The sequence below is a fragment of the Podarcis erhardii genome (assembly GCF_964252035.2).
Source record: "Podarcis erhardii genome assembly, chromosome: 17".
Lineage (NCBI taxonomy): Eukaryota > Metazoa > Chordata > Lepidosauria > Squamata > Lacertidae > Podarcis > Podarcis erhardii.
Window position 1 is genome coordinate 6,833,776 of NC_138515.1, and position 27,985 is coordinate 6,861,760.

Below are 27,985 nucleotides of genomic sequence, written 5' to 3' on the forward strand. Positions count from 1 at the left end.
GACAGGGAGGAGAAGGAGGAGCCGGACCTCGCCGGGGAGGACGGGACTACAACGCCCGGCGTCCTCCGGCTCGGGGCGGGCTCGCTTGTCCTTCGATCGCCGGGTTGAGGCTGAATTTGGGGAAGTGAGCGAGGGGCGGCTGACTCCGGAGGCGAAAGGCTTGGCTGGTGCGAGGGCGAGCGCCCGCTTCTGCGCTTTTGGAGAGGTGGGCGCTGGGGTCATATTTGTTGTTGTTGTGTCTCTCTCCTCACCTTTCTCAACGAGGGATCGTGCGTAAAGAGGGGCGCGAGAGGTAGGTAGGTGCCCGGCGGCGGGGTGGGCAGCAGCATGGCGCAGGAAATCTCCCAGCCAGGAGGTGCCCCCCGCCTTCTCCAAGGCACGACCGGGCTGCAGCCGGCTGGGGCTTGCATAGCCTCGGGCTGCGTGCGCGCCTTGGAGAGGTGGCAGATAAAGAGCTTGCGGCTGTTGCGTCCGCGCCCCAGCGTGGATTTATCCGGGGTGACCGCTAGGCTGGAAGGTTCCCCCCCCCCCACCTTTTTTCCTCGGCCTTTTCCGCTCGGTGAGGACACCCTGTAATCCCCCATGACGTGGCCAGTAATCGCCCTGCCGCCGCCTGCTGCTCGCCGGCTGGCTGGCGCGGCGCTGGGTTGCCAGGTGGCGGGGCTCCTCCGGTGTCTTCTGAGCTGCTGTTTGCAGGAGCTTTCTCCATCACTCTCCTTGCCCGGGCCTGGAAAAGAGAACCTGTAGCTGCACAGGAGCCCCTGGAGAACGAGGCAGGCCGAGGCCGGTTTCCGATTTCCACTTGCTTATCTGCCTACACAGTTTCCACAGACGGGTAGCAACGGAAAGAACAAAGGGCAATGCGGCACCTTTCCGTTTATTACGGCGTGAACTTTCATAGACTGCTGGGGTCCCTTCTGCACAGGGATGCACGAGCTGCTTGAGAGGGGATCTTAAGCATTTGTGCTGCTGCACCCCAAAATAAGTTTTGGGCTGCATCACACCATGCATCCTGTGACTGGGAGGCTCCTCACTGCATGATCCCTAACTCGTGGCACACACTTTTAACAGTGCACCTCCATGCTGCACTTTGGAATAAGGGTCTGGATATTTTTTACTCCCAAGTAAACAGGGCACCCCGCATGATGCACCCACAACACTGGGAGACCATCCCCTACTGTGCTCTAGCTAGCATTTCTTTGGGGGGACAAGTCACTCTTCAGCATGCTACCCAATGCCAGTAATTACCAGTATTAATAAAGTATGGGTGTGCATCAAAATAAGCATTGATATATCTGTACCACCAGGAGCCTACAAAGTGCCACAGTCCAGGCCACTTTTTGTGGGCATGTTTTGCAAGGACAGTCTTCTGAGTCTCCGTTGACCATTTTATTGGAGAACTCATGTTTTGCTTTAAATTGCTAAGCAAGTTGCAACATTTCTAAATGTTTTAATTTCCTTCAGACAAGCCCCGATTGCTTACCCAGGTCTCCCTCCTTTTAACAATCTTATGTATTTCATGTTCTGTAACTTTCTACTGACAGTCAATGGGCTGTAAATAAAGCCTATATTCATTCAAATTATAAAGAATGTGAATCTTAGGTTGTGTACTCCTACATCCAAGCTTTGAATCGCAGCAGATGGCATATCCACAGCAGTTGATGTCCGTGTAATTAAGAAATTGTGAGTTAGCAAGCCTGAATATAATTTGGGCTGTCTCAAGGGACATCAAGATGCCTCCACATTTTCTCCAGGCCAAGGCTTTGTTTTGTACAAGTAGCTCTAAGGCATGATGACACAAAGCCTGTTTTCTTTTCTTTGCAATACATACACCAACAAATATGCAATACCCAATTGCAGTCTTGGACCACCCCTCATCATACATTTCTGTTTGCTGGGTGCTGTTTCTCCCCTGAGCACTTGTGCCTTAGCATCTTGTTTTTGCCCAGATCTCATAGATTTGAAGAATAGAACTGCAGGGTTGGAAGGGACCCCATGGGTCATCTAGTCCAACCCCCTGCAGTTCAGGAATCACTGCTAAAGAATCCCTGGCCATCCAATCTCTGTTTAAAGAGCCAGTGTGGTGTAGTGGTTAAGAGTGGTAGACTCGTAATCTGGGGAACCAGGTTCGTGTCTCTGCTCCTCCACCTGCAGCTGCTGGGTGACCTTGGGCCAGTCACACTTCTCTGAAGTCTCTCAGCCTCACTCACCCCACAGAGTGTTTGTTGTGGGGGAGGAAGGGAAAGGAGAATGTTAGCCACTTTGAGACTCCTTTGGGTAGTGATCAAGCAGGATATCAAATCCAAACTCTTCTTCTTCTCCTCTTTAAAAACTTCTTAATGAAGGAGAATGCCCCACCTTCCCAGGGAGCTTATTCCACTGTCAAACAGCTCTTACCCTCTTATTCTATATGATTCGTACAATTTGAATCCATTGGTTTGGGTCTTACCCTATAGCAGTGTTTCCCAACCTTTGGTCTCCAGCTGTTTTTGGACTACAACTCCCATCATCCCTAGCTAGCAAGACCAGTGGTCAGGGATGATGGGAATTGTAGTCCAAAAACAGCTGGAGACCAAAGGTTGGGAAACACTGCCCTATAGAGCAGCAGAAAACTAAGCTTGTTCCACCTTCTGTGTGACAGCCCTTCAGATATTTGAAGATGGCTATCATACAGCTCTCAGTCTTCTTCAGGCTAAACAGTACCCAAGTCCCTCAACTGTTCCTCATAAAGCTTGACCAGTGGTTAGGTGTGATGTGAATTGTAGTCCAGCAGGTATCTGGAGGACAATCACATCAGGAGGTCCTGTGGAAAAGACCCCGTGGTACCCAGCTAGATTGGAGAAGACCACACAGACTCCTCCCACCCAGCGAGCCTCACCTGTTGAACCAGGCTATGTGCAAAGAGACCGGTCCTGGTCCTTGATCTGGCAGCTTTATTTCCAAACCCTCTTCTGTAATGCTGAAGGATGAAGCAGGGGAATGTGTCTTGAGTGGTAACAGCACACCATATGCTGCATGTCACCGGTGCAGGCAGCTAAAGCGCTCTGGAGATATTTCCGATGACCACTGACCCGATCTGCAATGGAAAACTAGCTCAGACACATCTCAGGTTAGTCTGAAACTCCATGTGGGAGCTTGAAGAAGTCACAGCAGCATTTTAGGCCTTGGAACTCTGACTCAGCATGTAATATATATAATAGCCCCCTGTTTTCTTATTTAAGGGGTACTGTTTAAATACAGCATTAATAATCCCAGCTGAAAATGTGCGCTATTAGGATAGTGAGTGGTGGGAAAATGGACTGGGTAAGGGTGACGAAGGAGCAGCCAGACTGGGTGGCGTGAGATGCAGGCTCCAGGGACGACCCAAAGCTGTGTTTGGTTTAGTTCAGCACTTGTCTTTTATGCTGTATGGAATATAGGCAGGGTCGTTTTACTAAGAGCAATGCACACCGTTTGTAAATGGATTATAGAGCTCTCTGAAGTAATGTTAGAGTAATAATCTGATTTCCACTTTGAAGAAGGAGAGAAGAGGCTCACAAGCAGAGGAGGAATCTATTGGTTATGTTAAAAGGGTAAAATGGGAAGAAAGCTGGTGTGCTCTGGCTTCTACACCCTCAATCCACCAGCTGTGGAAAGTGAGTCTCTGGGAGTGTCAAAAGTTACCAGTCTCTCTCCCTGGTTCTGCGCAGGCTGCTCTGTTGGCAAATCAGACAGAGCAAGGGTTATGACTAGTGGCCACCCATTCCCAGTTTGGCGCAGAAAGTGGTACCTAGTGACAGTAGACTAAGAACTGTTTGCAGTAAACAGCTCCAGAAGTCACACTTTGTTCAGTGGGGCTTCCTTTCAGGAAAATGTGCAGCCTACATATTTAAAGCCCTTGTTTGCAGGGCCTCTCTTTCTGTGGTAGATTCCTGCTTGTGGAACACTCTCCCCTGGAAGGCTCACCTGGCACCTTCATCACATATCTTTATGTGCCAGCAAAAGCAATGCTCTTCTCCCAGGCCTTTGGCAAATTAAACAATCTATGGCCTTTTAAATTGGAGGGGGGCAGGGGTTATTGTTTCCGTTTGTCGTGATGTTATGAGTTTGTTGTGTATTTAATATTGTAAACCGCCTCGTGATCTTGAGGTGAAGGGCTGTGTATAAATTTAATAAATAATAAGTAATTCAGATACCGAATTGCAATATATTTTGCATGCCTTTCTGCTCCGTAAAATGGGTGTGGGGAGGGAGTTAGTGTTTGAAGCCTTAAAGGATTATTGTGCCCTAAATGTATGTACCAATTTTCATGGTGATATCTGTTACACAGGGTTCTGTGGCTTTGCAAGGCGTCTTGAAAACAAGTTTAGGGGGGTTAGGGGGGAGAAAACGCTGCCTCTCTTATTCAAATATCTCCCTGTCAAATCCTGGATAGTATATAATCCAGCAACAGCTGAAGGGCACCGTGTTGGCTTCCCCTGTTTTAAGGGGAATGACCTTGAGCCAGTCATTGACACCAGAAACATAAAAGTTACTCTGTCGTCTTTTCACCTAGTCACAAGTGTTGTGATTTCCTCTCTATCCCGTGGTCCAGTATTTGGTGTTGTAGGTCAGATTGTGGCTGGCAGGTCATCAGAAGTGTATTGCTTCCAGCCCAGCCCACAATAATACTTAGCACGGACCTGTCTTTTAAGTATTCAGAGCACTTAAAACATTCCTAGCAGAGGTGGCATTTGAGTTGGGACAGCTTGATCTCTCTCCACCACAGAGCTTCCAGAAACTGTCAGAGTGAAGAGATCCAATCCTAGCATCCTTTGAACCGTATCCCATGGTTCTCCCCGCACTTCCTCAGGATTTCCTCTGATTTTCTCCTCTCCCTTCCGCAGGCAGTAAGATGGCCGTTCGAAATGTACTCGTGACAGGCTGCTCTTCCGGCATTGGCCTTGCCCTGGCGGTGCGTCTGGCCAGAGACGAGCTGAAGCGATTCCGAGGTGAGGAGCTGCCCGGATCCAGGGACCAGGTGATAGGGAGCAGGGAGGGAACAGTGCAGCTCCTTGGAAGAATCAGAGCAATGGATTACGTTCTTCATTCCTGAGCCTACTGCTGCATTCAGTCCCCGCCAGGCTTTGCACCCCAGAGGTGCTTTTCGGGTTCTACACTGAGGTGTGGATGTCTCAGAGGCAACTGCAGTTTAAACATGCAAAACTTTGGCACTGGTGTAAGAGTATATAAAGTGGGTGGGTTAAAAAGCCATTTCCCTGTCAAGTCCTAGTCTTGTTTTCTTCCTGACAAGTTACCAGATTTTTCGCTCTATAGGACGCACCCGAGCAAAGGACGCACCTAGTTTTTAGAGGAGGAAAACAAGTAAAAAATATTCTGAATCAAATCAGTGTCGGGGCTGAAGGGGGAAGCCCGGGGTTTCCCCATAAAGCTCCAACATCCCCAAGCTAGAACAGTGAGACGCTACGCAGCGCTCCGTGTCTCTGTTCTGGCTTTGGGGACAGCCTTTCAAGCCTCTGCAGGGCAGTGGGGTGCCTTCAGCCCGCTGCCCTGCGGATGCTTTGCGCAGCTAACCCCGAAGCCTTTGGAGCGCAGCGCGAGGTCCCGCTGCGCTCCAAAGGCTTCAGGGATAGCCACCTGAAGCCTTTGGAGTGCAGCGGGACCTCGTGTTGCGCTCCAAAGGCTTCAGGCGGCTATCCCTGAAGCCTGGAGAGTGAGGGGTTGGCTCCTTGGCTTCAGCGAAAGCAACGCGTAGCCTCCGGAGCGCAGAGGGAACGCTCCCTCTGCACTTTGGAGGCTTTGTGTTGCTTTCGCTGAAGCCAAGGAGCCTGCATTCGCTCCATAGGACGCACAAACATTTCCCCTTCATTTTTGGAGGGGGGAAAGTGCGTCCTATAGAGCGAAAAATGCGGTAGTTTTCCTATATGCAGTGAGGAAAACTCACGTGTGCAGATCTCTGGCTTCTGCCCCTTCCACTTTTGTGGAGACATTAGGCATTCAGTCTTGCACCTGCAGCCTGAAGTGGAACATGGCCTTGGTTGCTACAGTTATTGTTTGGTATCCTGAACACCTTTGAGCGTCGTTAGATGCCTTCCCTAACAGAGGAGTATCTTGGAGTACTAACTCTAGTTGGTGCATGCCCCCTGCCAAACCCCACAGCCTTGAGTATTCCTGAAAGAACTCACCCCTCACCCTCTATATCCCAGTGGTGTCATGTAACCCTTTCCCCTCGCTCCCTAGTTATTGCCACCATGAGGAATTTGGAGAAGAGTCAAGAACTGGTGAAGCATGCAGGGCCTGTGCTGGAGAAGACTCTGGAAATCAAGGAGATGGATGTGACCAGCGAGGAATCGATCCGACGCTGTGTGGACACCATCCCCCAGCGCAGGGTGGATGTGCTTGGTAGGAAAACTGTTCCCCTGCAGCCTCAGTATTGGTTTTGAGGACTTTTTAAAGAAGGAATTCAACCCTCAGAGGCGCACCTAATTGTGGGTGGTGCTGTGGTCTAAACCACTGAGCCTCTTGGGCTTGCCGATTGGAAGGTGAGTGGTTCGAATCCCCACTAAGGGGTGAGCTCCCATTGCTCTGTGCCAGCTCCTGCCAACCTAGCAGTTCGAAAGCACGCCAGTGCAAGTAGATAAATAGGTACCGCTGCAGCGGGAAAGTAAAAGGCATTTCCGTGCACTCTGGTTTCCATCATGCTGTTCTGTTGCGCCAGAAGCAGTTTAGTCATGCTGGCCAATTGACCTGGAAAGCTGTCTGTGGACAAATGCCGGCTCCCTCGGCCTGAAAGCGAGATGAGCATCGCAACCCCATAATCGCCTTTGCCTGGACCTTTTACCTACCTTAATGTGTTGCTATTGATATTCTTAATTTAGAAGCTGGCCTCATTAAGTAGCACGGCATGGATAAGTTTTGTTATTTATTAGTTCCAAATTTGCTCCTTTGCCTCCTTCAGGTCTTTGGCCCATCAGGTGCTAGTTAACCCTCTTGGCCTTTGTGGAAAAGTGAGCTTAATGGAGAGAAATTACATTGTTGGCTTTTCTCCTCTTATCTGCTGACACTGGAAGTAGAGCAAGCCAAATCTTTGGGTAAACAGAGAATAAAGGATATGAGAGTGTGGCAGCTACATGCATTAGCTAGCATTAGCTAGCGGACCACGTAAGCCATGCTGTTTAAGCATGACTTGGTCTGCTTTTAACAATTATATGCCTTTATTTGAATGCTTCATCAAGACCTAAATACAGTAGAGCTGTTTTATTGGGCCATTTGAACATTTGGCTTTCAAAGAGATTAGATGGCGAATCTCTTAAAAGTTTGTTTTATAGCTAGATATAATTCCTATGAGATGGGAAACATCTCCTGTGTGTTCTTTTTCTAAATCATGTTATCAGAGAATCATTATGCATTTTTTTTAATGAGATTGATTCCTGGTTGGTATCTAGAAATTATTTTAAGTATCTTCTCAGTAAATTTATTTCTGAGGTGTTGAATATCGTTGTCTCTTGGATCTGCTATGACCGTTTGACCTTACCTTGTCATTTTTTATAATTTGGTTTTCTTGAGGCCTTGGTTTTGTATTTTACACTTTGCGTTTTCTTTTATTGGTCAGTGTGCTGTAATAAATGCCTGTGTAACAGACCACAGGTAGCTGCCTCCTGCTGCGAAATGGGCAGTGTCTGTTTTCTCACAAGACCTGCTAGGCTATACAATCGTGATTTTGTTTCGGCACAGATGGGCCTGTGTAATGCTGGGCCCAGCCGGCCGTGGCTAAATAGTCATCCTCACTCTGGATTGGACTTGGATCCCACAAGTATCTCATATTGTCAACTGTGGATTAAGCCACTTCATTAAACCACTGAGATTAGGCCAATTCTCACAGCTCATTTGACAGGCACAGTCTGGAGCTGAAGCAATCCAGGGTGCCTTTTTTCCTCACGCAAAAATCACTTGCATGAGTGCTTCATTAAACGTACAGGTTGTGGGGCTCCACCCCATTGTGAAAGCCTTCGCAAGCAGGTTGAATGCGGATGGGGCAAGATGTAATCTGTGCTCACGGTGAAGCAGGCAAGCCCGTGAGCATAAACCCTGTGAGCGCAACATTGCAACAGGCCCAGACGGTCACAGGAATTCTCAGCTGGAAGTGGTGTGTTTCAGCAGGAGCCTTGTAGCTCAAACTGTGGGACATTAGCCCTTCAAGGAGCAACTGGTTGCTAAACCAGGTATCCAGCTGTACAGTATCTAGAGGCTGGTAGAAGGTAAATGGCAGAATGAATGCCATCCTTTCATTATCTCTGCTGATGGAAGACACCTCCAGCAAGGATATCCTCGGCCCAGTATACCTGAAGGAGCGTCTCCACCCCCATCGTTCAGCCCGGACACTGAAGTCCAGCACTGAGGGCCTTCTGGCGGTTCCCTCCCTGTGAGAAGTGAGGTTACAGGGAACCAGGCAGAGGGCCTTCTCAGTAGTGGCACCCGCCCTGTGGAACCCCTCCCATCAGATGTCAAGGAATAATAATAATAATAATAATAATAATAATAATAATAATAATAATAATAATATATTATTTATACCCCGCCCATCTGGCCGGGTCTCCCCAGCCACTCTGGGCGGCTTCCAACAGAACACTAAAAACAGAATAAAACTTCAAACATTAAAAACTTCCCTAAAGAGGGCTGCCTGCAGATGTCTTCTAAAAGTCTTCTAAAAGTCTGGTACTTGTTTTTCTCTTTGACATCTAGTGGGAGGGCGTTCCACAGGGCGGGTGCCACTACCGAGAAGGCCCTCTGCCTGGTTCCCTGTATAACTTGGCTTCTTACAGCAAGGGAACCGCCAGAAGGCCCTCGGCACTGGACCTCAGTGTCAGGGCAGAATGATGGGGGTGGAGACGCTCCTTCAGGTATACTGGAAGGAGGCCATTTAGGGCTTTAAAGGTCAGCACCAGCACAAGGAAATAAAGAACAATCTGACTTTTAGAAACAGATAGGTAGCCGTGTTGGTCTGCCATAGTCAAAACAAAAAAATTCCTTCCAGTAGCACCTTAAAGACCAACTAAGTCAGTTCTTGGTATGAGCTTTCGTGTGCATGCACACTTCTTCAGATACACTTCAGTGTATCTGAAGAAGTGTGCATGCACACGAAAGCTCATACCAAGAACTGACTTAGTTGGTCTTTAAGGTGCTACTGGAAGGAATTTTTTTGTTTTGACTTTTAGAAGACATCTGAATGCAGGCCTGTTTAGGGAAGTTTTTAATGTTTGATGGTTTATCATGTTTTTAATATTTTGTTGGGAGCCGCCCAGAGTGGTTGGGGAAACACAGCCAGATGGGTGGGGTATAAATTATTATTATTATTATTATTATTAATCTCTGAAAAGCACCACTTTGCCTGTTCTCTGTTGCTAACTGACTGCTTCCCCTTGCAGTGAACAACGCTGGTTTAGGCATGATTGGACCGGTCGAAAGCCAGAGCATGGCCTCAATGCAGCAGCTCTTTGATACCAATTTCTTTGGCTTGGTGCGCCTTATCCAAGAAGTCTTCCCTGGCATGAAGCGCCGACGACAGGGACATGTTGTTGTGATGAGCAGCGTCCTGGGCTTGCAAGGTGAGGCTCAGCCAGAAGGTGGGGGGGGCGCAACTCTAATGCGGAGCATTTGGGTAGCAAATGTTGTTTGACCAACAGGATGATGGTGAGGTGAGCTCTGGAGGAAGGAAGACACAGGGCAGTTGTAGATTCCTTCTGTTTCGAAAGCCTTCTAAATAAGAGTTCATTTCTCCCCTTTGGAGCATAAGACACTTGTCTGCTCTGACTGAGAGTGGCCCTTGGGTCTTTCTCAGTCCCCTTGATTTTTTTATGGTGTTGCCAGGATGAATATACCTGGAACCTTCTGCGGACAAAGCACACGGTCTGTCAACTGCTCCTTGGCCTTTCCTCCGATCTCTCCCTACTTCGATATTTCTCACTCCAATTATGCAATGAACCCCAAGCAGATCAGGTGACCACTAATTAAAGTATCTAACAGAGGTCATGGAACCAGAGATGGCCACATTCTGTGCTGCTATAAAACTAAGGAGACGAGCTCTGAATGAATCTAATGGCCAATTTTTTAATATGCATATTTTAAATTAGCAGCTAAGGTCTTAACCTACATATTTTAATTGTTTTATATCTGTATTATTTACCACACACTAGCTTATAGTCCCCGTTCAGCCCAGACACCTGAGGTCCTCCTCTGAGGGTCTTCTGCTGGTTCCCTCACTGTGAGAAGCGAGGTTACAGGGAACCAGGCAGAGGGCCTTCTCGGTAGTGGCACCCGCCCTGTGGAACACTCTCTCTTCAGATGTCAAGGAAATAAACAACTATCTGGCTTTTAGAAGACATCTGAAGGCATCCCTGTTTAGGGAAGTTTTAAGGTTTGATGTTTTAGTATGTTCTGATATATGCTGTGAGCCACCCAGCATGGCTGGGGAAACCCAGCCAGATGGGTGGGGAATAATAATAATAATAATAATAATAATAATAATAATAATAATAATACATGTATGTATATATGTTCTCTATTGCTGTATATGTCCATATTTCTGGTCTGTGACCATAATAAATTCATTCATTCCCTACCTCAAGCCATTTTTAAATAACCTCCTACAGCCTTTGAATGGTATTCCGCATAATGCCCAGCCTGCCACCCTTCTGTTCTCTCTCTTTCACTTTAGGAGAATACAAACATCTGCCTAACAGTACAGTGGTACCCCTGGTTACGTACTTAATTCGTTCCGGAGGTCTATTCTTAACCTGAAACTGTTCTTAATCTGAAGCACCACTTTAGCTAATAGGGCCTCCTGCTGCTGCTGCACCGCCAGAGCACGATTTCTGTTCACATCCTGAAGCAAAGTTCTTAACCCAAGGTACTATTTCTGGGTTAGCGGAGTCTGTAACCTGAAGTGTATGTAACCCGAGGTACCACTGCAATCTTTAGGTGAGCTGGTTGTCCTGTACAGTGGTACCTCGGGTTACATATGCTTCAGGTAACATACGCTTCAGGTTACAGACTCTGCTAACCCAGAAATAGTACCTCGGGTTAAGAACTTTGCTTCAGGATGAGGCCCCATTAACTAAAGTGGTGCTTCAGGTTAAGAACAGTTTCAGGTTAAGAACGGACCTCCGGAACAAATTAAGTACGTAACCAGAGGTACCACTGTATTGTTCTGCCAAATCAACCTCCATTCCTCTCCTGTTGGGACCACAGTGAATGCCACAGGCAGAACACAAAAAGTCCATCAGAGCTAACTCCCGCCTATGAACTGAGGCCAGTTTCTTGCCCCCACACTGATCACCTTATCATCCCACCACAATAGTGTGACACAGTATGGACCTGGAACATGGCCCAAAGGGGCCTGTGCAGGAAGCATCTAGCTCATTTGCCTGCACTGGCCGGCAGCATCTCTCCAGATCAGGACCTTTCTCAGCCCTACCTGCGGATGTTGTGGGTTGAATCTGGCGTCATCTGCATGCAAAGCATATTCTCTGCCCACTGAGCTATGGGCCTTTGTTGCTATAGGGCAGACATGTCCAACCAGTCAACTGCGATCGACAGGTAGATCCCCAGGTGATCTTAGTTGATCATGGGATCCTTATGGATCGTGGCCTTAAAAGAACTGGGGAATGAATGTCTCTGCCCCCACCCCTGTTCCTCTGTCGCGTCCAGTGGGCGGTGTTTGGGGGTTTTCAGTTGGCAATTGGGAATATATGACAATTGATTTTAGCACAGTGTGAATTTGTTAGCGACGGAGTTTCAGTTGAGCAATTTATGTTATTCCCCCTTAAAAAAAGCTCAACAACTCTGCTCAATCCCCCCCCCCCAAAGGGTCAACAACTCTGGTCAATCCTCAATGACAATGGGTAGATCACAGACAGTTTATTAATACAGTGGTACCTCGGCTTAAGTACTTAATTTGTTCCGGAGGTCCGTTCTTAACCTGAAACTGTTCTTAATCTGAAGCACCACTTTAGCTAATGGGGCCTCCTGCTGCTGCCAGAGCATGATTTCTGTTCTCATCCTGAAGCAAAGTTCTTAACCTGAAGCACTATTTTTGGGTTAGCGGAGTCTGTAACCTGAAGCGTATGTTACCTGAAGCGTATGTAACCCGAGGTACCACTGTACTGGGAGTAGATCACAGTCTCTTGGGAGTTGGATGGACCTGCTATAGGGCAAAGAGGTGAAGGCAAATTCTGCAAATAAAATTTGTGCACAGGAGGAAAAAGGGACCACAACGAAGGGGGAGTGGGCCTAAGATTGCATACATGGTGAGGGGGCAGGTCTTTTCTGAGCCCAAGGAGGTACCAAGAAAGAAATTTAACACATCCTTCATAGATTTATCCAACAGTTCTGTCACACAGTGAAGCCCCTTTCGCTGATGACTACTGCTGAGTAGGATATATCTTATTGTAAAATCACATTTAAAAGATTTATAATACGTGCATAGGAGCCTTTAGCTCTTTTCCCAAAAGCCTTTTTTTGAACCCTTTAAAAGGCCACCCTTCTTTTCCGTGTTGTTCTCTCAGATGGTATCATGGAATACCTTGCAAAAGTGATGTCTGCTTTGCCGTTGTTTCCTATTGCCTGAACAAGCTAATTTCTTTTTAATTGCTGCTCATAAAATAAATTGCCTATTCCTGCTGTTTTACTTAATCGGCCTAATGAATGAGGTGGGACTTTTATGCTAGCAAGAGTATTTCCTCCCTCCCCTGGGTGTGGAATGGGTGTGATGGGCAAACTCCCACATTCTGACCATGGGCATAGCCACAGTGGCCTAGCGTGGGGGGTGCAGGGGGGGCCAGCCGCACCGGGCGCAACATCTCGGGGGGGGGGGCGCGCTCGCACTCGCAGCTCTCTAGTGGAAGAGACTCGAGTGCTAAAATCCATGGGTTAGGGGGCGCAAATTACTTTCCTTGCCCCGGGTGCTGACAACCCACCCTACGCCACTGCATAGCCAAGATTTATTGGAGGGGCAGAACTGAGTTATCAGTGACACAGTTGATCAGTTAGTTAAGTATTTTTATTTATTTACTTGATGGGGGGTAGCTGCCCCTCTGGCTATGCCCATGATTTCTGACTAGGGTTGCCACCTATTTCACCAACCCTGATCCTGTGCTTTTAAAAGCAATCTGTAATGAATAAATAAAAAATACAAGTAAATGTTGGATTCCCATCACTATTTCCATGCCGGAAAGAACTTTCCCTGCTTTACTTCTGTGTGTTGTCACTATTGTTAAAGGCACAGGAGCTGGGGCAGTAAAAATGTTGGCAGCTCTGCTCCCGACTGGCAAATGGTTTGCATTTGTTGTGGTGTTTCTTAGAATTGTTCCCCCATGCCCAGAACAGGGATGGGGAACCTGCGACCATCCAGAAGTTTCATCAGCCCCAGGCAGTATAGCCCAATGGTCAGCGATGATGGGAGCTGCAGCTCAGCAACACCTGGAAGGCCCACAGTTCCCCCATCCCAACTCTGGAGCAAGAGGACATGCAGAGGAACCATCAATCTCCACAGTTATTTTACACCTCTCACGCCAACACTCCATTCCCTTTAGGTCTCCTCTTCAACGACATCTACTCCGCTTCCAAATTTGCTGTGGAAGGTTTCTGCGAGAGCTTGGCCCTGCAGGCCCTGAAATTTGGGGTCAAGTGAGTATTATGGGATTGTGAGACATCATGACTGGGGTTCTCCTCCCACTGAGCTAGACTCCTGCAAGCCAGGTTAGTGTAGCGTGGTAGGAAGCAGCCCTGGTGAATCTGTTCATTGGTCTGCCTAGCTCATGGTTGTCTGCGCCCTTTTGCCCCCTCAGATGTACACTAGTGGCCAAAATTGTGGAAACCTTTTGGGAAAAGTGTATTTCCAAGGTTTGGTGGCTCCTAACAACACTTATTTTGGAGTAATGCCATAAAATTATATATCAGTGGAAAGATAATTTAATGAAGAATGTAATGCAACAAAGTTTGTTCAATTATCTGTATTCTATCAAAAGTTGTAGCCAAATAACCAGAAAAAGGAAGCACAACTTGCTTAGGTTGATATGCAGTGGATTTCATTCATTTGAATGTGGCCAATGAGCATGCGTGTTTAGAGAGCCAATCAGGTGAATTACATTCTTCATTAAATTATCTTTCCGTTGATATATAATTTTATGGCATTACTCCAAAAAAGTGGTGTTATGAGCCATCAAACCTTGGAAGTACAATGTTTCCAAAAGGTTTCTATTTTGGAAATTTTTAATTATTTAATTATTTAATTTTGGCCATTAGTGTAGTTGGACTCCAACTCTCATCTCCAGTCAGCATCAAGGATTATGGGAATCGTAGTCCAAAAAGATCTAGAGGGCATCAGGTGGTAGGAACCTGATTTACACACACACACACACACACACACACACACACAGAGTATAAATTTAAACACACAGGACAGTAATTAACTAATGAGTCCCGTGTTTCCCTCTCCTCCTCCCACCGAAAAAGAATTGGCTTCTCTGATAGTTTGCTCTCTGATTCCCATACTGCATAAAATTTTAGCAGAGTTTTTGTTTTATTTTACAACTCTTTCAAAGATTCTTATAATAACTTGACCTCGTCCATAAATATTCTGTCCCGTGTACTTCTTTTGCAGGCCTTTAATGGCAAAGCGCAGTGATTCTTCACAGTTCTGTCCCTTATGTTTGTGCAGAAGTCAAAATGCCACTTTTTGAAATGGTTGTTCGCAATCCATTCTCCAGTCCTGTTAGGTTTCCAAAGCAAGGTTTGATCTCCCACTGGAGATAATTTAACAGCACAAATTCTGCACAGAAAGGCAAAACCAAGACCAAGAGTTAGCATTAAAAGGGATCACCACTACTCATTAAAGGCCTATCCAAAAAGCAAGTCTACATAAATGGTTCAGATACCTAGATCTGCCCTGCAGTGACAGGAAGCTTAAAAGGAACGGAAAAGGCTTGATCAGCAGGAGCCCACCAGCCTTGCAGGGGGCGTCTGATCCAACAGTTCTTAAATTTATTAGAGGAATTCCTAAAAGGTCTTAGAATATAGAGGAGATGTTTTAACAAACTACAGGTGCTAGGGAGCATGGGACATTATTTAAATGCTGGAAGCTTCTGGTTAGTGGTTAAAAAAAATGCTTTAATGCCCAAACCTACACACATCTGGTTGGAAGAAAATCCCACTGAGTTCATTGGGACTTGTTTCCATGTGTATCCAGCCCATAACAGGCAAAGAGCGGGCACATAGAGAGGTCTCTTTCTTCCTCTCTATCCTTAGGTTAGGAGGTCTGTCTGTGTGTACACATCCCTTATGCCAGTCCTCCCTTTTGCCCAGATGCAAGTTATTCATGTTCCCAGTGGAACTAAGATCAGCACATTTGCAGCATTCTTTTTCCACAGTGAGAGGCTTTATATAACAAATAACAGAGGCATCTATACTAGACATGCGTAGGGGAGGGGAGTAATAAAAGGTCACACCATGAATTGTTTTTTTGTAAGGGGTAGATGCTGGCTGCGTATGACGCTTAAGCAAAGGGGGATTTTTTTTTACTGAGATGCGTTATATTAATAATAATTTATTATTTATACCCCGCCCATCTGGCTGGGTCTCCCCAGCCACTCTGGGCGGCTTCCAACAAAACACTAAAATACAATAACCTATTAAACATTAAAAGCTTCCCTAAAGAGGGCTGCCTTCAGATGTCTTCCAAAAGTTTGGTAGTTATTTTTCTCTTTGACATCTGGTGGGAGGGTGTTCCACACGGCGGGTGCCACTACCGAGAAGGCCCTCTGCCTGGTTCCTTGTAACTTGGCTTCATGCAGCGAGGGAACTGCCAGAAGGCCCTTGGCGCTGGACCTCAGCATCCGGGCAGAACGATGGGGGTGGAGACGCTCCTTCAGGTATACTGGGCCGAGGCCATTTAGGGCTTTAAAGGTCAGCACCAACACTTTGAATTGTGCTCGGAAATGTAGAATAACGGGGGATACCTGCAATCAAATGTTGTTGGGTACCCCTAACAGGAGCGTTTGTCTTCTGGGCTCTAGCCAGCCTGGTTGCCTCCACTCGAGAATGATATTGTCAGGCTGGGAAAAAGTTAAGAAAATGGCAACCAGGATGCACAAGGGAATGGAGCGAATCCCCTATGAGAAACAGTTGCAGAGTTGGAGACTTGTTTGTCATGTTAGAAGTGTGTAAAACTGTTCATGGCACGGCGAAACTGAATAGAGTAAAGATGGTCCCCCCCCCCTTTTCTCATGAATATCCAACAAAACTGAATGTTGGAAGATTCAGGACGGATAACTCCATGAAGCGCATAGCTGAACTATGGCACTTTCTCCAACAGGAGGCAGTGCTGGCCACTAACTAAATGCCTTTAAAAGAGACAAATTATCAGAGGATAAGCTATCAATGGCTTGTACAGTGGTGCCTCAGGTTAAGTACTTAATTCGTTCCAGAGGTCTGTACTTAACCTGAAACTGTTCCTAACCTGAAGCACCACTTTAGCTAATGGGGCCTCCTGCCGCTGCCGTGCCGGTGGAGCCCGATTTCTGTTCTCATCCTGAAGCAAAGTTCTTAACCTGAATCACTATTTCTGGGTTAGTGCAGTCTGTAACCCAAAGCGTATGTAACCTGAGGTACCACTGTAGTTGTTAAGGCTGTGCTCTGCCTTGAGAGTTCGAGGCAGCCATGCTTCTGAATACTAGTTGCTAGAAGCGACAAGGGGGTCCTGTTGTGGGAGGGGCGTGGGTGGCGCTGTGGTCTAAACCACTGAGCCTCTTGGGCTTGCCGATTGGAAGGTTGGCGGTTCAAATCCCCACGACAGAGCGAGCTCCCATTGCTTTGTCCCAGCTCCTACCAACCTAGCAAGCAGCTAAATAGGTACCACAGTGACAGGAAGGTAAACGGTGTTTCCATGCGCTCTGGTTTCTGTCACGGTGTTCTGTTGTGCCAGAAGCAGTTTAGTCATGCTGGCCAAATGATCCGGAAAGCTGTCTGTGTGGACAAACGCTGGCTCCCTCGGCTTGAAAGCGAGATGAGCGCTGCAACCCTATAGTCACCTTTAGTTAACCATCCAGGGGTCCTTTACCTTTTGCCTTTACCTCTTGTGGGTTTCGCACAGGCATCTGGTTGGCCACTGTGAGAACAGGATGCTGGACTGATCCTGCAGGCCCTTCTTATATTCTTCTCTTCGTCCTTACATTTCTTACTTTCTTATGTTTGGCCCCCTTGGGAGGAGGGCAAACAGCTTTTCAGCAAGGACACTTCTGTTTGGTCTTTGCTGCCTGGAAACAACTTCCTGCTGCATTATTATATCTGAGCTAAAGTGCTCAGGTTGAGCACTAAACTGAAACACTTACTTGCTATATATTTGTAGGGGAGGCACCTGGATGTTTGCAAAGGGGAAATTGTCCTTTTTCTTTTCCCTCCCCTTCCTGAAATCTGCCCACGCAGTGCAAGAAGGGGGGATTTTTTTCTTTTATTCGTTTACTAAATAAACCTTTCCCTATACAATGCCCAAGGCAGCTGGCAATAAAGTATGTAGTTAAAAAGTAACCAGTACACTCAACAATTAACATAATAACCCGTAACATGGTAAACTGCTTAGAGAATTTTGCAGTTAAGTGCACTACCAGTCTTTCTAAACAAACAAACAATAAAAGAGCAAAAACTCAGTATAATAAAATAAGAGTAGATAAAAGATAAGATAGCAGGAGCAGCAAGTTGAAAACGTGTTTAAGTTTAAATAACAGAACAGCAAAACCAAACAAATCAGTTCAGTAAGGGCAATGCCTGCTTAAATAGAAGAAGGTTATATTATCATCATCGCCATTATTACTTATACCGCCCATCCAAAGATCGTGTTCACAACATTAAAATACAAAATGAGAACACAAAATACAGAATAAAACCAAAACAAACCTATAACCCCCTTCCTACAAACACATTTAAAAGGCCACAGCATGTTAATCGGCCAAAGGCCTGGTCAAGAGAAATGTTTTCACCCAGTACCTAGAGAGCCACCCTGGGGAGTAAAGGTCCATTCGTGGCCGACTCTGGGGTTGCAGCGCTCATCTTGCTTTATTGGCTGAGGGAGCCGGCGTACAGCTTCCGGGTCATGTGGCCAGCATGGCGAACCAGAGCAGTGCACAGAAATGCTGTTTACCTTCCCGCTGGAGCGGTACCTATTTATCTACTTGCACTTTGACGTGCTTTGGAACTGCTAGGTGGGCAGGAGCAGGGACCAAGCAACAGGAGCTCACCCCATCGTGGGGATTCAAACTGCTGACCTTCTGATCGGCAAGTCCTAGGCTCTGTGGTTTAACCCACAGCGCCACCCGCATCCCTACCCTGGGGAGAGCATTCCACAAATGGGGAGCCACTGCAGAAAAGGGCTGTTGTTGTGTTGCCACCCTCTGGACCTCTCATGGAGGAGGCCCATGAAGAAGGGCCCCCAGAGGATGATTGCAGGGTCAGGGTTGGTTTGTACGGGGAGAGGCGGTCTTTGACATACTGCAGTCCTCCTGTGCCGTTTAAAGTTTTAGAGGTCAAAACCAACACTTTGAATTGGTTCTGGAAGCCAATTGGCAGCCAGTGCAGTTGGGCTGGGTTTTGTGTGATATGCTCAGACGGTCTTGCCCTGGTGAGCAACCTATTGATGAATAGGTTAGATAGGTTCCAAAGTCAGGGTACAGCCGCCACTGAGAAGCCGTTTCTTGAGTTCCGCCAAACACAATTCACATACCATGATGCTCACGGAGTCTGAAATCCCACAAGAGTTCTGTAAGCTGTTAAAAACACAAGCAGGCCAATTCTATGCCTTGCCCTGATTTTCTTTTTACACACATACTGTAGGTCCTGGACGCCTACTGGCTATTCCCTCCCCCACCCCAAAAATAATAATTTACCAACTCATATTCTTCTCTGTAGCTGGCGATTTGCCCAAGAAGACTGAAACCCTCACCTTATTTTTGGGTAACCCTTCCACCCAAAAATATGAGTTCACTTCTGAACTGATATGTGCAGGACCACCCAAGTTCAATATTGAGCATGGAGGATGATGAATGAAACTTTTCCTTTCATGTGCCTGAGGCTTCAAGGTTGAAGGAAGGCATGAGAGATATGTCCCAATTAAATTCACATTCCTTGTGGCAGTGTTTTGGTTTGAGTTCATTTTGCCTCTGCTCGCTCTGAATATCTGTACAATTTTTTCTGGTTTTAGCACTCTGTTTTATTAGTTGTTTTTTTTGTGGACTGAAAGGCAGGATGTAAGTATTTTCATTTATCTACAGAACTTGCGCAGAATCTTTAATATAGCCCACATAGACTCCCTGGTGGCAGATAAAATTTTGAAAATTGAGGGGGAAGAGTTAATATAAAAGGACTCCCTGGTTAACCAAAATTATACAGCCTTAACTCCACAGTGTGTTTTCTCTCAGGCGAGTTTGGTCAGTCTTGCTTACCAGGTGTTATAAGAAAAAACTGCTCCTTTTTCTCTTATGGGGTATCCAAGAGCCCGTATAGAGTCCTTAAGTAGGTTCTCTGTTGATAGGAGAAAATAACAGAGGCCAACCAGAGAATATTGAGAAGCAAAGCAGCTAGGAAGCCTGATCTTTATTAAACTGTTGCAACAGGGTCTCCCACTCCCCCCCCCCCAGGGAAGGAGGAGAGGAACCCAGAACATTGGTGTGCAATCTCCTATATAGACTTTTGAAATTGCCTACCCTGTAGCTCAAGACCACCCCCCAAAACATCATACATAACATCACAGCAAGAGGTAGTTCCCAGCAGAAATTTGAGTGGTTGTTGCTTCTCTCCTGTCTGCCAGGATACCTGATAATGCCTTATTATCTGATTTCTTTGAAGCCTGGCCATTCCTTTGAGATGCTAAATACTTAGTTCCTGAATCTCTTACGCATATTGATAGTGTGCTCAGCTTAACAGATACTTGTCAGACTGTATTTACAGGGAGGTGTGAGCCCCTACAGTTCAAAGAAACCTTTCCCCATTTCCTTCCTCCTTGCAGAGAAATATTTGAGGCCAATTTGGGAGAATCAAAATGGCTTCAGGATTGTTCTCCTGTACTGTTTCAGACACGTGGTTTATATACTTATGTATGTGTTTGCCTTGTACATTTATGAACATTTATTTTATATACATATAAGACCTTAGAATTCCTATAACACAGGTATCGTGTTTTGTGCAGACAGCCCATTCTTTAGGTCATTATCGGCGCAAGACTGAACGGGACAGAAAATGCTAAACACAGATAGTAGTCTACTAAAGCAGAGGTGAAGTGATTGGCCTGAATGCCAGAGGGCTATAGGCAAAATCCATGCTGGCTGGTGAAGCTCAGTCATGTGAAGGCAGGCAGTCTTCCCACCCCCCCACCCCACCGGGTTTCTCAGCTCAGCAGACTGTGAAGTTCATTAGTTCCGATTACTGCTTGTTTCATTCTGCAGCATCAGTTTAATTGAGCCTGGGCCAGTGATAACAGAATTCGAGAGGAAGCTCTACGAAGAAGCAGCCAATATGGACCTCTCTCAGGTGGATAAAGAAACGCTGGATTTATTTCAGGGCTTCTACATGGCCTATTCCAAGGAAGTCTTCACTGCGCTGGGGCAATCTCCAGAAGAGGTGGCTGAGGTAGGCTTATAAGCTTTCTCCTTTATTGCTCTCAAGCCCACAGGAAATCTAGCTGGGATCTGCTTCTGGGGGGGAAGGGAACGGGCTGCCCAGCCTTGCTCATTATTATGGCAGAGCTTTCCAGACTTTTCATGTTGGTGACACACTTTTTAGACACGCATCATTTCGTGATGCAGCTATTCGGTTTTACTAGCAAACTGGAGGTTAAACTAACCCCTTATAAGAGTGCGGGGAGCGTTTGCGTGACACACCTGCACGCTGCAGCCAACACAGAATTATTATTATTATTATTATTATTATTATTATTATTATACCCCGCCCATCTGGCTGGGTTTCTCCAGCCACTCTGGGCAGCTCCCAACAGAATATTAAGCAGAATAAAACTTCAAACATTGAAAACTTCCCTAAACCAGGCTGCCTACAGGTGTCTTCTGAAAGTCAGGTAGTTGTCACAACACACAGTTTGGAAAGCTCTGGCTTATGGCATTGGCCCATTGTTCCTTCTAACAGCAACCTCAGGTGCTGAGTGCCGCTAGGCTTGTAGCTCGAACAGAGCCACTGAGGAATAAGATGGAGGTGCCCCAAGGTGTGCAGAAGTGCAATGCTTTAAAAGTGGTGCTGGTGCTGGTAAGAACCACAAAACTTCCCAGTGAGGCCTGAGAACACTCAGTAGCCATTAATGTAGAGGGAAAGAAAAGAGAAACTATTAAAATGGGGCAGGGGGGCGTGGGAGAAGTAGAATGCCTTGTTTGAAGGTAACAGCTGACTAGAATCCTGAATAAGGAGGGAAGTTGTGCTACAATATTTTGTTGCAGGCAGCACTTGCTAGGTTTAAAATTGCTGCCACTTTGATCTGTGGTTCAGCTGCAAGAAGCATCAGCACCCTCGCAGCAGTGTCCCTAAGTTCATCATCATCATCATCTTAATTCTCTGGTTATCTCCTGCTTGGACTACTGCAATGCGCTCTACGTGGGGCTACCTTTGAAGGTGACCCGGAAACTACAACTAATCCAGAATGCGGCAGCTAAACTGGTGACTGGGAGTGGCCACCGAGACCACATAACACCGGTCTTGAAAGACCTACATTGGCTCCCAATACGTTTCCAGGCACAATTCAAAGTGTTGGTACTGACCTATAAAGCCCTAAAGGGCCTCGGTCCAGTATATCTGAAGGAGCGTCTACACCCACATCGTTCTACTTGGACACTAAGGTCCAGCGCCGAGGGCCTTCTGGCAGTTCCCTCGCTGTGAGAAGTGAGGTTACAGGGAACCAGGCAGAGGGCCTTCTCGGTAGCGGCACCTGTCCTGGTGAACGCCCTCCCACCAGATGTCAAAGAGAACAACAACTACCAGACTTTTAGAAGACATCTGAAGGTTCAGGGGAGCTTTTAATGTTTGATGCATTACTGTATTTTAATATTTTGTTGGAAGCCGCTCAGAGTGGCTGGGGTATAAATAATAAATTATTATTATTATTATTATTATTATTATTTATACCCCACCCATTGGCTGGGTTTCCCCAGCCACTCTGGGCAGCTTCCAACAAAAGATTAAAAATACATTAAAACATCAGTCATTAAAAACTTCCCTAAACAGGGCTGCCTTCAGATGTCTTTGAAACGTCAGGTGGTTGTTTTGAAAAAATAGTCATGCCACTGTCTCCTAGTGGTGCAGCAATAAAACTGCTAGCACATATGCAAAGCTAAGCAGGGTCTGATATGGTTTCAAATTGGATGGGAGATTGTGTGTTGAGATTCTTGCATGGCAGAGGGTTGGACTAGATGGCCCTTGGGGTCCCTTCAACTCTGTGATTCTATGATGCAGCATAATTTCCAGTTCTTGGTTTGAAAACAGATAGCTGCCTCCACTGGCCAATGTAGCTGAGTAACAATTAATGAAGGAATTCAACCCTTTGGTCAGACTCTATGGCAGACCATCATCCCACTGAGAGGTTGTGGGTGATGATTTCTTGAAACAAATGTCCAAGAGGCAGGAAAGGGATAGTAATGTTTTAGGGAAGTAAAAAGTGATAAGCTAAGAGAAGTGCTTTGCTGATATTCAGCAAAGTAGATCTAAGGAGCCAGAACAATTGTTTGCTGTGAAGCCTGTAGTATTTATACCCTCATAAACAAAAGCTTCAGACAAACTGAACAATTGATTGCCATTCCTCACTTCCGACTATATTTAGATGCTTTCTGGAGAGTCAGGATGAAGTGAGTCCTAACTCAGATAGCGTTTTCTTTTGTGGAGACATGCAGTGATAGTCACTGATTACGTTTGGACTGGAACAATAGGCTCATCTCCTATTTTTGTATCTCCTTGATTAAATTGCCAAAGGTCGCGTTCCATGCATATATGTGACTTCCAGTCTTGGGCACAATGAGGTGATTGGTTTAACTCCTCCAGCCAGTTTTGCCATCAGGTCTCAAGCTGCCTCCTTGCAGACTGAATCAAACGGAAAACATGATTAAAGCCATATTGTATGCAAAAGTGCAAGACTGCTGCCGTGGTGCCGATTGCGGTGGCCACACCGACTCCAGTGTGGTGCCAGAACAGCAGGGAGGCAAGGGGGGGGAAGCAGCCCAGGTTGCAGGCAGCCCCCCAGGTGAGCTGCTTAAAGGAGGGCGAAAGGCATTATTTTAAAGGCTACAGCGGGGTTTGTGGTGGGGTTCAGAGAGCAGTTTGGAGTTAAAGGTGTTATGTACTGAAGTTTTCACCCTGGGCCAGCAGGGGGATACTGTAGATAGTTATGCAAATAAGGGATCGAAAGTGACGCTCAGTGATTGGATAGTTTTAGAAAATTGTTACAGTTACGTTGTACTGGAGCTCTATATAAGCAGGCTGACTGAACCCTTCAGTTCTGTTCTGGCCTGTGAATAAACAAGAGCTGTTTGAAGAATCGCTGTGTCGTCTGATATGTTCACCCACAACTTAACAAAAAAGGGCTTGAGCTTAGGGGCAAACCCGGAGGAGAGGAGAGGTTTGGGCGAGTTATAAGGAGATAGGCAAGGAGGTGGGTGGCATCTAAAGGGGGAGGGCTTGGCCAGGTGTGGGGGGAGTGGGGGTGGCAAAAGGGTGCCAGCGAGCAGAGCAAACAGGGGTGGCAACCCCTAGTGATAACCAGCGGCGTAGCGTGTGTTGTCAGCACCCGGGGCAAGGCAAGTAATTTGCGCCCCTAACCCCTAACCTGCCGCCGCTGCCAGCTTCTTCTTGCTGCTGCCTGGGCTGAGGTATTTACGGTAAGGTAGCCACAGCGGCGGCGGCGGGTCCGTGTCAGGTGATCTGAGGCGAGTTGCCGCTGGCGCTGGCGCCCAAACGACGCCACTTGCCCGGAGGAGGAGGGCAGAGAGGTGAGGAAAATGCAGCATGGCCCAGCCGCTGCTGCAGCAGCAGCGGCGGCGGGGCTGCCTGGCACACCCTCCGTGGCCCTGATGCGCAGGGACCGCGGCGAGCACTGAGAGCCGCTGCCTGCCGGACGCGCGCACAGCTCGTTGGTTCCGCGAGACATGGGGCTCTGCTACAGCCTGTGCCCGAGGCTCTTCGGCGACTCCGGAGGCGGCGAGCGCGCACCCCCAGATGTTGCACCCGGTGCGGCTGGCCCCCCCTGCACCCCCCACGCTACACCACTGGTGATAACATACAGGAATATTGGGATTGGGTGCTTTCTAGTCTGCCCACAGTATAACAGATCTGTGTACAAGGTACTGTACTTTTCCGTGTATAAGACGCCCCCTATTTTGAGGGACTCAAATTTAAGAAAATGGGAGGAGATGGCAGAGCTTTTTTTGTCGGGGGGGGGCGTTTGCTGAAAATCTCTCACCCGCACGCATCACAAAATCTGCCTCTCATGTGTCCCCTCGCTGGCACAAGCTGCCAATTGCCCGCCCAACTGCTGCAGCATCAGCCAGTCAACACTACCCATTGACGCAGCAACCAATAACACACACAATGGCTGCTCACAGCCACGGCAGCAACCCATCGAACGTCCACCCTATGCGCTACCCATGTATAAAACGACCCCCATTTTTTAGCATGCTTTCAAAAGGAAAAAACCTAGTCCTATACATGGAGAAGTACGGTATTTTATTTACTTATTCCTGAATTGGGCCAAAGGCACCATTTCCCTTGTATAATAGGTGACGGTCTGAAATTGGTTATCAAAAATACTGGCACAGGACATATGGTTGCCTATTATTAAATCCTGATGAAAAGTTCCTAAAATTTTATTTATTTATAAGTGTGTGTGTGTGTGTGTGTGTGTGTGTGTGTGTATTATTTTGACAAAGTAATAATCATAAATAAATAAGAATAAAAACGTGCTCCCCACCATGAGACCATTCCATTGTAACTATCCAACCTCCCAAAATTTCAACACCTCTTTCAATGGTTCGGCCCCTTTCCATTTTAACAGTACAAATTCTACAAACACCTTCCATATCTCCTCAGAATAATTTCTCCTGCCTATTCCCCATCTTACTTTAATAAAGGTAAAGGTACCCCTGCCCGTACGGGCCAGTCTTGACAGACTCTGGGGTTGGTGCGCCCATCTCACTCAAGAGGCCGGGGGCCAGCGCTGTCCGGAGACACTTCCGGGTCACGTGGCCAGCGTGACAAAGCTGCATCTGGCGAGCCAGCGCAGCACACGGAAACGCCGTTTACCTTCCCGCCAGTAAGCGGTCCCTATTTATCTACTTGCACTTTGATGTGCTTTCGAACTGCTAGGTTGGCAGGCGCTGGGACCGAGCAGTGGGAGCGCACCCCGCCGCGGGGATTCGAACCGCCGACCTTTCGATCGGCAAGCCCTAGGCGCTGAGGCTTTTACCCACAGCGCCACCCACGCTTACTTTAATAGCACGTGTCAATTTATCATTAGTGTGTTTCATCTTAACCATGCTGAAGTGCAGGCTTTCAAAATGAATTCTGCCTTTCCTGCAGCAATTTCTTTGCACCCCCTGCTGAATTCTGAAATGGTGATCCTGGCTGGTGGTGGTTGTTGTGGCGGTTGTTGTGGTTGTTGTTGTTTTCTAACCTTCCGCTTTGCACTCCTCCTGGCAGCATACTATGAAAGTGATCACCTCAGAGAAGCCTCCATTTCGGTACCAAACCAACAGCCTCTACACGCCCATCACCACCCTCAAGCACGCTGACCCCAGTGGGAACTTGCCCCTCAACGCCTTCCATCAGATGATCTTCCAGCACGACCGGCTCTTCAAAGCCAGCCTCAGCCTCCTCAAAATGCTCCAGTGGAGGAAGAGGCGGGACATGGAGCACAGCAGGTCCCCCTGAGAGGAAGTGGCTGACCCGCCTCGGAGCCTCTCACTTCCACAGCCCACTCGCAGGCTTTCTAGAGAGTTTAGCATTGAATCCTGGGCGGCATTATACTCCCTAGATGCCGGGGCAGCCCTACTATGAGGCAAAGTGAGGCAGCCCTTGCCTCGGGCGGCAGATTCTGGATGTCTCATGGAGGCAAAGTCTGATCCACTGGGGAGGTGATATGCTCTGATAGTTCATGTTCTTTTCAGTTTCGATTCTGCTGCATTCCTGTCAGTTAACAAGAGGAAGGTGCCATTACGTTCTGTAGGGTTTGTTGTCGTCTTTGCCCTTGAGCACCAGAATTCCTGAGATGAGACATTATTGGCTGCCACTGAGGTCTTGCAAGTCTCCTCACAGAAGCGGGCAAGGAAACCCAGCCTTCTCCTGCAGAAGAGCGTCCCAACATCCAGCACAGGACCTGCCTCAGCATCATATCCTCTCTGAACATTTAAGAATCTCATTACCAGAAGTAGCCTGAAATGTCACCTAGTCTAACCGAGGCAAGCAGCAGGATTTGGTTAGATTATTCATTTTATTTATGCTTTTTCACAGGCTTGAATTTTAAGGATCAAAGAGAAAGGAGGCACCAAGCCCTCATAGGCCATCAAATAACGTGGGAAAGGGCCAATTCCTCCACTTTCTATGTTCCAGTAGCCTATGCTTTGTTCTTCACCAGGATAGACAACATGTCGCCCATGTTGTTGGTCTCCCACCAGCCTCTGCAAGCATAACCAGTAGTTGCTGATGATGGGAGTTGTAGTACAACCACATCCACAGGGCACAACATTGGCTGACCCTGTTTTTCACACTATGTAAAGCAGTCTTCCCCAAACTGATGTTCTCCAGATGTTTTGATTACAACTCCCAGCACCAACAGAGGCTGGTGAGGGTTGCAAGCAAAACATCTGGAGAACACCAGGTTGGGGGCGTCTGCTTTAGAGCTGGGGAAGCTGTCGGCCTCCAGATGTTGTAGAATTGCCAGCTCCCCACCATCCCTAAGCCTTGGCAAAGCTGGCTGGGTCTCAGGAGTTGGAACTGCTTGGCCTCAGGTTCTCCTGCCCTGGCATTCTGGAGCCAGGTAGCATTCTGGAGCCCATACCACTTTAGCCCTGCAAGTAGGATTGCCATATATTTTTTCCATCTTCCTTTATGTAAAAATAAGAAAATTAATACTCTGCACGTAGTAAACTAGCACGTCAGTCAAGGGTTTTAGCAGAGCAGTCTCTGCTGATATGCTAGCTTACTGTATTCAGGGAGAGAATTATAGGAGGGAGAGAATTACCAGGGCTATACAAAGCCAGACTATCTGGTCGTCTAGCCCACTACTCTGATAGCTTCCTCTGGCTTATGCTGACTTCCCACCACCTACTACCTGATCCTTTTAACTGGAGATGCCAGAAACTGGGGACCTTTTCCGTGCAAAACAAGTGCTTCGCTTCTGAGCTTTGCCACCTCCCCTTCATTAAATACATAGCCTTTACCACATCTGTCATCCAAAGTGGATTTGTCCAGAATGCAATCACACCTGTCTTATCTCATTCTGCCTAATGGAGGGACCAGCTTGAGGACAAGCAGGAATATAACCAGGAATCTGGACTTCTACCTGACTGACCTCCCCTTAGGATTGCTGCTGGAGATGTCAAGCGACTCTTGGCAGTCTTGGACCAGCTCTCAAGTCAGGGCTGGGGGGAGCTGTGGCCTTCCAGATGTTGGTGAACCACATCTCCTGCCCTTGGCCATTGGCCATGGTGACTGGGGCTGATGGAAGTCGAAGACCAACGAAACCTGGAGCGCCACAGTCTCTCCATCACTGATCTAGAGCAGTGTTTCCCAACCTTGGGCCTCCAGCTGTTTTTGGACTACAATTCCCATCATCCCTTGCCACTGGTCTTGCTAGTCAGGGATGATGGGAGTTGTAGTTCAAAAACATCTGGAGGCCCAAGATTGGGAAACACTGATCTAGAGCAAGCCTTAGAATGGAGAAGCCGTCATAAGAACAAGTACAGTGGTGCCTCGCAAGACG

At 47.3% G+C, this 27,985-nt stretch overlaps 1 protein-coding gene across 2 annotated transcripts; it reads left to right on the forward strand.

The window, feature by feature from the left end:
• On the forward strand, nucleotides 1–27,964 carry LOC309332357 (retinol dehydrogenase 8-like). Of its 2 annotated transcripts, none has more exons than XM_081845520.1 (8): nucleotides 1–292; nucleotides 4,866–4,970; nucleotides 6,220–6,381; nucleotides 9,405–9,584; nucleotides 13,569–13,662; nucleotides 20,466–20,649; nucleotides 25,705–27,787; nucleotides 27,932–27,964. In XM_081845520.1, exons 2-7 carry the CDS (start codon nucleotides 4,874–4,876, stop codon nucleotides 25,933–25,935), a joined length of 948 nt encoding a protein of 315 aa, XP_081701646.1. In that variant the 5' UTR covers nucleotides 1–292; nucleotides 4,866–4,873; the 3' UTR covers nucleotides 25,936–27,787; nucleotides 27,932–27,964. The 2 variants fall into 2 exon arrangements, with proteins under 2 accessions (XP_081701646.1, XP_081701645.1); XM_081845519.1 differs by having other exon boundaries at nucleotides 2–205.
• The last annotated feature ends 21 nt before the right edge of the window (nucleotides 27,965–27,985 follow it).

Bases quoted from the DNA above. Each gene is read 5' to 3' on its own strand.
- LOC309332357 (XM_081845520.1), top strand. From the start codon at position 4,874: ATGGCCGTTCGAAATGTACTCGTGACAGGCTGCTCTTCCGGCATTGGC. The intron at 4,971-6,219 runs GTGAGGAGCTGC...CTCGCTCCCTAG, and splicing joins CGAGCTGAAGCGATTCCGAG to TTATTGCCACCATGAGGAAT. The intron at 20,650-25,704 runs GTAGGCTTATAA...TCCTCCTGGCAG, and splicing joins CTCCAGAAGAGGTGGCTGAG to CATACTATGAAAGTGATCAC.